This window comes from Ceratotherium simum, chromosome 33 (assembly GCF_057802395.1).
Source record: "Ceratotherium simum simum isolate JZ-2026a chromosome 33, ASM5780239v1, whole genome shotgun sequence".
Classification (NCBI taxonomy): Eukaryota; Metazoa; Chordata; class Mammalia; order Perissodactyla; family Rhinocerotidae; genus Ceratotherium; species Ceratotherium simum.
In genome coordinates this window covers 18352455-18364927 of record NC_141932.1, presented here as the reverse complement: position 1 = coordinate 18364927, position 12473 = coordinate 18352455, and the positions used below count along the sequence as shown (strand labels likewise).

At 39.7% G+C, this 12473-nt stretch overlaps 1 protein-coding gene across 1 annotated transcript in view; it reads right to left on the bottom strand.

Moving 5' to 3' along the window:
* LOC101401359 (seminal plasma protein pB1-like) overlaps positions 1–11892 on the bottom strand; it is a 28744-nt gene extending 16852 nt beyond the window's left edge. The window contains exon 1 of the mRNA XM_087421930.1: positions 11817–11892. Coding sequence (XP_087278056.1) covers positions 11817–11892 — 76 coding nt within the window. The remainder of the gene's footprint in view (positions 1–11816) is intronic.
* Between the last annotated feature and the right edge of the window lie 581 nt (positions 11893–12473).

Here is a 12473-nt window from a genome sequence, read left to right as displayed (position 1 = left end):
AGAGCACACTGGTGCCTCTATCACTCATGATCTGGCACTCAGCAATGGCACCATGCAACCATAACCCTAAACACCCACTCTTCTGTCTAACACCAGTCAGGCCTCAGAGAAATGCTTCTCGACAGACCTTGCCCTGTATCCTTGAAACAAGCACCATCAAGTCCTGTGATTTGCACCATTACCAAAGTCAGACATGAACACTCTCTCAAGCTTTGAAGAATGGGAAGGTTTTGAGCGGCAGTAGTGCTTAGGTAACAGAAAAAAGAAATTTTCCTCTCAGACAACTGATCACCAAAGTTTATTGCATAATGAAATATCACTCCCCAGCAGTGAAAACCATTCTCTTTTTCTTTTCAAATAGTCCAAATTATAGTTCTAGAGGGATTCATATATGAGTACAATATTTGCAACAATTCCTCAAGGTAGCTATAGTGGGTTGAATAGCGTCCTCCCAAAATTCATGTCCACCCAGAACTTCAAAATGTGACCTTCTTTGGAAATAGGGTCTCTGCAGATATAATCAGTTAAGAGAAGGTCATATTGGATTAGAGCAGGCCCTAAATCCAATGACTAGTTTCTTTATAAGGAGAGGAGAGCACACAAAAAGACAAAATACACAGAAGAAAGGCATGTGAAGATGGAGGTGGAGATTGGAGTGATGTAGCTAACAATCCAAAGAACGCCAAGGAATGCCAGGAGCATTCTTTCATTTCTTTCAACAATGTTCTGTGGCTTTCATTGTACAGATCTTTCACCTCCTTGGTTAAGTTAATTTCTAAGTATTTTATTCTTTTTGATGCTATTGTAAGGAGAATTGCTTTGTAACTTCCTGTTCAGATTGCTCATTGAATATCTATAGAAATGCAACCGAGTTTCGTGCATTGACTTTGTATCCTGCTACTTTGATGAATTCATTTATTAGCTCTAACAGATTTTTTTTTTGAATCTTGAGGATTTTCTACATATAAGATCATATCATCAAATGGAGATTTTTATTTTTTGTTTATTTTTTGTTGATTGCAGTAACCTTGGTTTATAACATTGTATAAATTTCAGGTGTACATCATTATACTTCTATTTCTGCATAGATTACATCATGTTTACCACCCAAATACTAATTACAACCCATCACCACACACATGTGCTGAATTATCCCTTTCGCCCTCCTCCTTCCCCCCTTCCCCTCTGGTAACCACCAATCCAATCTCTTTAAACAGAGAAAATTTTAATTCTTCCTTTCCAATTTGGATGCCTTTTATGTCTTTTTCTTGCCTAACTGGTCTGACTACAACTTCCCTTGTACAATATTGAACAGAAGTGGTGTAAGTAGACATCCTTGCCTTGTTCCTGATCTTAGAGGAAAAGTTTTCAGTCTTTCAACAGTGACTGTGATGATCACTGTGGGTTTTCAGATACAGCTTTTATTATGTTGCAGTAGTATCCTTCTATTTCTAGTTGTTGTTTGTTAACAACAAATTTTGAATGAAATCATGAAATGTTGAATTTTCTCAAATGCTTTTTTGCATCAATTGAGATGATCATATGGTTTTTCTCTTTCATTCTGTTGATGTTGTATATTACATGGATCAGTTTCCTTTTGTTGCACCATCCTTGCGTTGCAGGAATTGATCCCAGTTGGTTATGGTGTATAATCCTTTTATTATGCTGATGAATTCTGTTTGCTAGCATTTTGTTGAAGAGTTTTGAATCAAAGTTCATATGGGATATTGATGTGTAGTTTTCTTTTCTTGTGGTGTCTTTGTCTGGCTTGGTATTGAGGGGAATCTGGGCCTCATTAAATGAGTCAAAATATATTTCCACTCTTCAAGTTTCTGAAAAGTTTGAGAAGGGCTTGTCTTGGTTCTTTAAACATGTGATAGAATTCACCAGTGAAGCCATCATGTTCAGGGCTTTTCTTTATTGGGAGATTTTTAATTACTGCTTCAAGCTCCTTACTAGCTATAGCTCTATTTAGATTTTCTATTTCTTGATGATTTAGTCTAGGTAGGTTTTGTGTGTCTAGGAACTTGTCCATTTCATCTACATTATTCAATTTATTGGTGTCCAGTTGCTCAACATACTCTCTTATAATCCTTTTTATTTCCGAAGAATCAGTTATAATGTCCCCATTTTCATTTCTGATTTTAGTAATTTGAGTCTTCTCTCTTTTCTTCTTAGTCCACATAGTAAAGGTTTCTCAGTTTTGCTGATCTTTTCAAAGAAGCAACACTTGGTGTCACTGATTTTTTCTGTTGTTTTTCTATTCTCTATTTCATTTATCTCTAATCTAATATTTATTCTTTCCAACCTTCTGTTAGCTTTGAGTTTACTCTGTTATTCTTCCTGTAGTTCCGTAAGTTTCAACGTTAGATTGTTGATTGATAATATTAACTTTTTTTTTTTTTTTGGTAAGGAAGATTGGCCCTGAACTAAAGTCCTCTGTTTTGTATGTGGGATGCTGTCACAGCATGGCTTGATTTGTGGTGTGCAGGGCTGCATCCAGGATCTGAACTCTTGAACGCTGGGCTGCTGATGCAGAGCATGTGAACTTAACCACTATGCCACTGGGCCGGTGCCTCTTCTTGTTTTTATTTTGTTTTTATTTTTTATGAGGAAGATTAGTCCTGAGCAAACATCTGATGCTAATCCTCCTCTTGTTTGCTGTGGAAGACTGGCCCTAGGCTAACACCAGAGCCCATCTTCTTCTACTTTATATGGGACGCTGCCACAGCATGGCTTGACAAGCGGTGTGTCGGTGCATGCCCAGGATCCAAACCTGCAAACCCCGCACCTCTGAAGCAGAGTGCGTGCACTTAACCGCTGCGCCACCAGGCAGCCACCTCTTCTTGTTTTTAATCTAAGCATTTACAGCTATAAATTTCCCCCTTAGTACTGTGTCTGCTGTGTTCCATAAATTTTGGTATGTAGTGTTTTTGTTTTCATTCATCTCTAACAATTTTCTAGTTTCCCTTGCAATTTCTTCTTTGATCTGTTGCTCGTCTTAAAGTGTGCTGTTTAACTTCCATATTTTGGAATTTTCCAATTTTCCTTTTGTTACTGATTTCTTTTTGTTTTGTTTTGTTTTGTTTATTTATTTTTATTTTTTATTTTTTTAAATTTTTTGTTTATTGCAGTAACATTTGTTTATAACATTGTATAAATTTCAGGTCTACATCATTATACCTCTATTTCTGCATAGATTACATCATGTTCACCACCCAAATACTAATTACAACCCATCACCACACACCTGTGCCGAATTATCCCTTTCTCCCTCCTCCCTCCCCCCATCCCCTCTGGTAACCACAAATCCAATCTCTGTCTCTATGTGTTTGTTTATTGTTGTTATTATCTACTACTTAATGAAGGAAATCATACGGTATTTGACCTTCTCCCTCTGACTTATTTCACTTTGCATAATACCCTCAGTGTCCATCCATGTTGTCACAAATGGCTGGATTTCATGCTTCTTATGGCTGAGTAGCATTCCATTGTGTATATATACCACATCTTCTTTATCCATTCGTCCCTTGAGGGGCACTTAGGTTGCTTCCAAGTCTTGACTATTGTGCATAACGCTGCAATGAACACAGGGGTGCATGTATCTTTATGCACTGGTGTTTTCAAGTTCTTTGGATAAATACCCAGCGGTGGAATTACTGATTTCTAACTTCATCCTGTTGTCATCAGAGAAGATACTTTATATGATATCTATCTTTTTAAATGTATTGAGACTTCATTTGTGACCTAATATATGTTCTTTCCTGGAAAATGTCCCATGTGTACTTGAACAGAATGTGTATTCTGTTGTTGTTGGGTAGAGTGTTCTGGATCTGTTATAAATCTCCTAGATGTAGGTGGTTTATTGTGTTGTGTAAGTCCTCTGTTTCCTTACTTATCTTCCATCTTCTTATTCTATTAATTATCATGAGTGGGATATTGAAGTCTCCAACTATTACTTTCTATCTGTCCCTTCAATTCTGTCAGATTTTGCTTCATATATTTTGATGGTCAGTCATTAGGTCCACAAATGTTTATAATTGCTCTATCTTGTTGCTGTATTGAAATACTTATTAATAAATAATGTCCTTCTTTGTCTCTTATTACATTTTTTTATTTAAAATCTATTCTGTCTGCTATTAGGCATCCCTGCTTTCTTTTGGGTACTATTTGCAGTACTCAAGATGGAAGATGGAATATCTTTTCCCATCCTTTCCCTTTCAACCTATTTGTGTCTTTGGATCTCAACTAAGTCTCTTATAGACAGCATACAGTTGAATCTTGTGTTTTTATCCATTCTACCTTGCTCTGTGTTTTGATTGGAGAATTTAATCCATTTACATTCAGAGTAATTACTGATAAGGAGGGACTTACACCTATCATAGTGGTATTTGTTTTCTATATGCCTTACAGTTGTTTTGTCCCTTGTTTCCTGTATTACTGTCTTCTATTGTGTTTAGCTGATTTTTTTGTAGTGAAATGTTTCAATTCCTATTTCATTTCCTGTAGTATATTTTCTATAGCTATTCTCTTTGTGGTTACCATGGGGGTTACATTTAACATCGTAAAGGTTTAAGACGCTAATTTGAATTTATACAGGTAAACTTCAATAACAAATTGTTTCAATGACAAATTGAAGTTTAAATACAAAAACTCTGCTCCTTTGCAGCTCCATCCACACCTCTTTAGATTGTTGAAGTCACAAAGTTTCATCTTTACACATTGTGTGCCAAAAAAATGAATAATTATTTTAAATAAATTAGTCTCTAAAATTAGGTAGAAAACAAGATTTGGAGTTACAACCCAAAGTTACTGGAATACTAGCTTTTACACCAATAATTGTTTTTCTTTTCCTTAAATGTATCAGTCTCTTATATCATGTATAAATCAAAGAGTGCAGTTACAAATTATTGATACAATAATAGTATCTTTTATAACTGCCAGTGTATTTATATATAATGAGATGTTTATTTCCCCATATGGCTTTGAGTTACTGCCTAGTGTCTCTTTGTTTCCCTTTGCAGGACTTCCTTGAGGATATCTAATACTGGGCCCTAAGTTCATCATTTTGCATGTGGATGGCCAGTTGTCCCAGCACCATTTGTTGAAAAGTCTATTCTTTCTCTAGTTGAATGGCCTTGACACACTTGTTCAAAAATCATCTGACCATAAATATGAAGGTTTAGTCCTGTTCTCTGAGTTCTATTCCATGGTCTTTCTGAAGGTCAGAACCACACCATCTTGATTACTCTGGCTTTGTACTAAGCTTTGAAATTGGGAAGTATGAGTCCTGCAATTTGGTTCTTTCACTTTAACACTGTTTAGGCTATTCAGGGTCCCTTGAATTTCCATGCAAATTTTAGGATCAACTTGTCAATTTCTGCACAGAAGACAACTGGATTTTTGATAAGGATTGAATTGCATCTGTAGATAATTTAGGAGTATTGCCATCTTAACAATATTTTGTCTTCCAATCCATGAACATGGGATCTTTCTATTATTTAGGCCTTCCTTAATTTCTTTCAATAATATTTTGTAATTTTTATAACTTTTATGCTTCTTTGGTGAAAATTTTCCTAGGTATTTTATTACTTTGAATATTAGTGTAAATGGAATAGTTTTCATCATTTTGTTTTTGGATTATTCATTGATGTATATACAAATACAATTGACTCTCCAATTTATTTTGTACCCTGCAATTTTGTGTATGAGTCACACATTCTTATATCCTTATGTGCTGCATTTTTTTTTTTAAACAAGTTTGTTTTTTTTTCTGGGAAAGATTCACCCTTGGCTAACATCTGTTGCCAATCTTCCTTTCTCTTTTTTTTTCTCCCCAAAACCCCAGTACAGACTTCATATTCTAGTTGTAGGTCCTTCTAGTTCTTCTGTTAGCCACCACCACAACATGGCCACTGACAGACAAGTGGTGTGGTTCTACACCTGGGAACTGAATCTGGGCTGCCAAAGCAGAGCACGCTGTACTTTAATCACTAAGCCATCAGGGCTGGCTCTGCCTCACTTTTTTAATTGAAACCTGGACATTTTATATAATATATCGTCCCAACTCTGGACACTGATTACTACCTTCCCAGGGCTTGTTGTTTGTTCACTTGTTTAATGACTTGGCTGGACTATTTCAGTGATGTCTATTTCCTCTGCAGGGCACCTCTTTGGGCATACACACGCTAACCCTGGAAAGACAGTGATTCTAGCAGGGCTGACTGTCTTCCCCAATCTCTCTGTTAAACTCTCTGCCACTATTCTCTCACCCAGCTTTTAGGTTGCACCAGTTTGCCGACTGATTATTCTATTGTTTTCAACAGTGCTTTGGAACATAAATTGCTTCACAATTAGATCCTATTAAATTCAGGCAGAGATTGCTTCTGAGGCCAATCTTTGAGGTTTCTTCTGACCCCAGGAGGACTCCTCTTAGCTGTCTCTTTCCCTAGTTCTCTCCAGTTAATTCACTAGAATGGGTTTAGCTTGTTGATCGCATGGAGCTACTAATCTCCTTTTCAGTGCTTACCCCCAAAATCTCCATTGTTTACAAGAGTGCCCTTAGTCATGAACTTCCCTCCATTCTGTGCCAAATAAAGTCATTTTCTGTGGGAAGAACTTTGAAGCTCTCTGTGCTTCTTGGTATTTCTAAGCCACAGCTTGGGAGCTGGAGGCAAGGACAGAGGAGGGCTTCTCTCAGAATGTCACTCTTGCCTTACAAACAGGACACTGCTGAGCAGGGGCAGTACCCTCTCACCTTCTTGGCGTGCTTCTCCCTGCATGGAAAATCTTCATGGCAAGCAAGCTGGGGCAAGGGTGATAGAGATCCCACTATTCTCAGCCTGCTCATGCTGTGCAGAGCCTGGGATCTATGAGTGATGTCTTGGTGGAGTAGAGAGTCTCTAACCTCTCCATCACATGGGACTAAAATTACCATCTGCAACATGGAACTGAGGGGGAAGAGAGGCTGGCAATACTATCGTCCTTGACTGGGAGATGAAGGAAGATGGAATCTGTGTTTTGGCTACACTCACTCATACTGTTCCTGCACAAAGATTGGGTTCTCCTATCCAATTGTGTTCTCCTACCCAAAGAGTGGTGCATAAAAAAGCCAATTATTATGGCATCAGCTTTTGTGAAAAGAAAACAGCTTTAGTGCAACGTTGATCTGCAAGGACACAGGAAGCATAGGCTCTCAGATCTGTCTCCTCAATCCAGGACTTGGGGTAAAATTTTTGGGAAAAAGGGCAAAGTGGTCTGAAGTTTGGAGATAGATGATTGGAGGTAAGGAGGAGTGAGATAATTGATGATGTGTGCAAGCATAGTCAAGCTTCATAGCTCTTCATAAGATGCGTGTTCACAAAATAGTGGTGTTAGTATGATGTGTGGGTGGAGTTTTCAGGCTTTTGACATCAAAAGGATCATGTATCAGTATTTGCACAGGCCCAGTTGATGGGTTAGCAGTCTCACCTGGACTGAACTGGAGACGCAGGGACTCTCTTATCCTGAAAACAACTCTTAATTACTCTATTGAGAAGACGGGGTCAGTTGAAATGGTCCTAGAGGGCCGGTGGTTACAATAATGGTAGTTTTATCACACAGAGCTGTGAGTGGGTGGTGGGCTGGGTGGAGATCATAGGGTAGTTCAGGTCCCACAGACTCTTGTTGTTATGACTGATATTTAGTATATTTCTTGAATAAATTCATCTCTATAATCCATTCAAAGGGACAAAAATAGAAATTTGTTTCTGGTTTCTGGGACCGTAAGAGAAGACTTTTTAGGCTCCTTGACAGCTGGTCCTTACATTGACCTGGTTTTAAGCCACTATTACAGCCACTATGACATATCTCTCTGGACTTCTCATGCACCATTAGAAAGCTTAGGCTTTAACTTCAAGGCCCTTTTTAATTTCTGGCACATGTGAATTTAAATTTGTCTCATTCAAGCCCAGCTATTTACTTAAATATTATTTTTCTATAATACCTCCTTTTTGTAAAAAAAAAAAATGGATAGTATGTCTTTTAAAAAATGTCTGAGGACCAAGGATGCACAGGTTCTGCAATTAGTAGTTGATGCCAGGGCAAAGAACACAGTGCATCTTGTCCTCCCAAAGCTTTCAGTCCTCCAGGGAAGATGGACAGTTTAATTACAAGTAGAGAGTGGAAGAACTGGAAAGATATGATCAGGGCTTCTCATATTGGGGAGTCAGAGAATATCTCCAGGAAGAGATAAAATTGCACCTAAGTCAGGAAAGACAAACCCTTTATGACAGGGACCAACCCACCATACCGTCTGGGACCCTCCTCCCACTCTTACCCCAGTGGCCTCACCACTACACTACCATTCACTCAAGCCCAGAATTCTTTTGTGTGTGTGTGTGTGTGTGTGTGTGTGTGTGTGTGCATGAGGAAGATTAGCCCTGAGCTAACATCCATTTCCAATCCTCCTCTTTTTTGATGAGGAAGATTGGCCCTGGGCTAACATCTGTGCTCATCTTCCTCTACTTTATACAGATGCTGCCACAGCATGGCTTGAGAAGCGGTGCGTCATCCCTGCTAGGGATCCAAACCCATGAACCCCAGGCCGCAGAAGTCGAGCACACGAACTTAACCACTACACCACCAGGCTGGCCCCAAGCCCACAATTCTGATGTGTGTTGATGTTCCACCAGGGTCTGGAAGAGGAAAGAGCCAGCACATGAAGATCCTCTCTGATCAACTGGGCATGCTGAGACCCTTCCATTGGAAAAATGGTTCTGTTCATGAAAGGAAAACAAGATCACACCTGCAGGGTAAGTGGTTTATTGATTGAACCCATGCACAGCAGGCACATGGTGGAGTTGCAGGCAAAGGATTTCACCTCTGTCATGCAGAGCGTCACCTTCATGCTTGAGATTTCTTGATTTTCTTCACTTAGGTTTCAGAGGCTTGATTGCATCCATGGCCATGGGTAGATGCACTGTACAGTAATTTAACACGGTGTTCATGTCAATGTTAGCGAGTTCTATTTATTTTCCAAGACAGTCACATGAGTGCAAAGGTCTGTTTCTCTTCTCCTCTTTCGCCTCTCTCTCTGCTCTTGCCCATTTCTACTCCTGCTCTCTCACACTTGTTCAAAAGACGATGTTATACTCTCTCTTCCCCTCTCTAACTTTCTCCACCCCTACCTTCTCGTCCCACTAGTACTCTCCAGATCCTCCTCCTTCCATTTCTTTACCCTGCAAACTCTTTTTCCTCTTCCTTTCTTAAATCTCTTCTCACTATCTTCTGCATTTTCCCTTTTGACTATTGGTCTCTTTCTGACCTTTTCCCTTTTCTTCTGTCTCTCCTCTCCAAACCTCTGCTACTCACTCTTTCTCCTGCATCCTTTCTACCTCATCCCATCCCTCCACCTGTCTCCTCTTGCCTCCTCATGCCTCTCTGCCACCTTGCTCCCTCTCTTTATCCAGCTCTATATCTTCCCTAATCACTCCCATCATTTCTCAATCTCCCCCAGACACTTACCCTTTATTACTAGCACTATTTACAACCTCCATCCACCTTATAGTTAGGAGTGACTGACCACCAAAGCATCCCAAGCACACTCCCAGCAGTTGTGCAATTGCCATTTGTTTGACCACAATAGATAGAGGGAAAGACACACTGGGCATAGTCTAGAGTCTGAGGAATGGGTGAGCAAGTGCTTCACAGAAAATTTTTCTTCATGTTATCAACAGAAAGGGACATGAATGGAACTCGTTGGGGAAGATGAAGTAATGCCTGAGGCTTCCACATAGGGAGCAATTATGGAAGAACCCCCTTCAACTGGGAAGCCACTTGCTCCTCGTGTGAGGAAAAGATGCATTCTCACCTTCCTCAACACAATATTTCCACCTTACTGAAAAATTTTCAGTTAGAGAACACCAATAGTATAGGGAATCTACCTTAGTGCAATCAAAATATGATTTGCCTCCATAGGTGAATGGAAAAACACATTTATTATCTGCAAAAAGCAAAGACATTCTATTCATTAGCTCTTCAGGCTATCATTATCTCTGCAGTAACTCTGGAAAAATCTCTGTTCCAGCTAACTCATCATGACCAAGTGTCTGTCATGTACAGAGCCCTTTACTAAGGATCATGGATGTCAAGGTCAACATGATGTGGTCTCTACCATCAGGGACTAGGAAAGGCTCTTTAACTTCCAGTGACATGTTATTTACCCAGAGGCATTTCCCATGGATATTGGAGCTTCAGGCAATGGATAAGCTTGTTGTGCAGAGAGCTTTAGTTTCTGCTTTCCCAGATTCAACACCAAAAGTTTAAAAAGATTTTATATCTGTGAACACAGGCAATTTCTTGTTCTTGTCATTAATATTCTGCCACACATCAAATGGAAGCCTGATTTTTATCTGTGCCACATTCATAGCATATCTAAGATAGTTTCAGTGTGCACTGGCTTAGCCATTTTAATGGATTGAAGATGAAAATTACAGGAAGCCAGAGGGGTTTGTGGTTACGTGAACCTGGCCAAGGTATCTGTGGCCTGGATGAATTCTCTCTGCCTCATCACTGGATTTACTGGTCACAAATATCAACCCTCCGCAATTCATGTGCACATTTCTGTTTGAATACTATCTCCTCACCCAATCACACCTGGTGCCTCTTACACAGGCTCCCTTATTAGAATGCCATCCCTCGGAATGAGGCCCTATCTATGCTGGCACATGGCACCAGCCCTGAAGCCTGACCTGGGTTCAGATTCCTGTCCCACTATCTACACTATGCTTGTCCTTGATGAGTAAACACCTCTAGGAAGGGCCCCTTGTTCTTCACAGAGAGCCTGGGTATATGTACCTGCCTCCTCCCATTACTGAGATGGCAAAATTAGCTCCTGCATGTAAAATATCCCAGAAGAATCCCAGTCACATTTACCACCCCACACATGTTAGTTTCTTTTATTTGACTGTTGTTTTGGTTCATTATTTTCCAAATCAGTTTCCTGGTTTCTTTGCAGGACACTGCCAGGTCTCAAGCAGCTGCCAAACTAGAAGAAATTGAGGAGCAGAGGAGATGGAGGGAGGAGGAGAGAAAACAAAAGTAAGGCAATCTGAATACATTCTACAGTCAGACTGCTCTGAATCTCTTTCTTTTTTTTACATGAAAATTTTACAACTTTTTTATTGTGGTAAGAACACTTAGTATGAGCTCTTCCCACTTAACACATTTTTAAGCATAAATTCTATTAATCTACTATAAAATATAGTGATGAGGATTAGCAATAATGTATTTTTTTTTCGCATTTTGATGGCCGTGCTTGTTCTAAACAGATACACTCTGGAAGTGTATACTAGAGGGCTAAACATAACAGATGAGTAAGAATCTTACCCTTTCACACTGCTATCATACTGACACACATGAATTACACCACACTAATCATGAGATGTTGCCTGAGACTACACTTTTCCTCTTCTTCCAAACATTAAATCCTATTTACAACAGAAACTCTTCCTTTGAACAATATAACTAACCCTGTATATAGGCTGCCCATGTCTGGGACATTGGAATGGATATTTAGGAATGATACAGCTGTCATGAGGATTGATAGCCAATAACACTGTGGGCTTTCGAGTAAGATTGACTAGGTTTACATTTCAAAGGCTTGTTTGAAAATCAAATACAATGTAAAGCCCTTAATAGTGTCTGGTCCTTGAGACATACTCAAGAATTGGCAGATATATTTCTCATCAATACTCTTCTTATTATTCTATTACACATCAACTCATTTCTGGTGCAGGTTCTTCCACACCAATTCCAGCTCATCTTCCCTCCCTCACCTCCATCCACATGGTCCAGTTGTAGAAAGACACAGGCGCCAGCCCAAATCAGAAAGATTCCCAAATGTGGTGGCATGACAGCACACCTTCCTGAGACTGACAAAAGGTCAACAGCTGTTGTCTTTTTATCTACCCGCTTACACTTTACACCACCCCTCCAACCTGATCAGAATCAACCTCACCAGAAAAGTGCCTGTGCATTTCTAAGCCTGAGAGCATGAAGTTAAAGTTTATCTCTCAAGTAGCATGCACAGGACAATGGCTAGTAGTATAATGTCTGAGCCTCAGTAGTTTAAAATGAGGGCAAAATGTCTGTAAAATCCTTTTCACTTCCAGTATTCCATGACCAGAAAAGGGGATGAGGGGCAGATGAAAAAGACCATTTGGTCTCATGGGTGCTCAACAGCATCCACCTCATTTCCTGACCACAGACTCAACATAAACACAAGGCCCAACCAGCATCCTGTTGTAGCCTCAAAGCAACCTGATAAGGCAGCCATGCAAGTCTCCATTTGAAGGAGGATGAAACTGAGGCTGGGAGAACTCCTCTAGGACACAGGGGGAGTTGGGGCAAAGCCACAGTTGGACCCACCTAGCCTAGTGGACATATTCAGATAGGAAGGTTCCTGCCGTGTGCCACTCTCAACCATATTGATC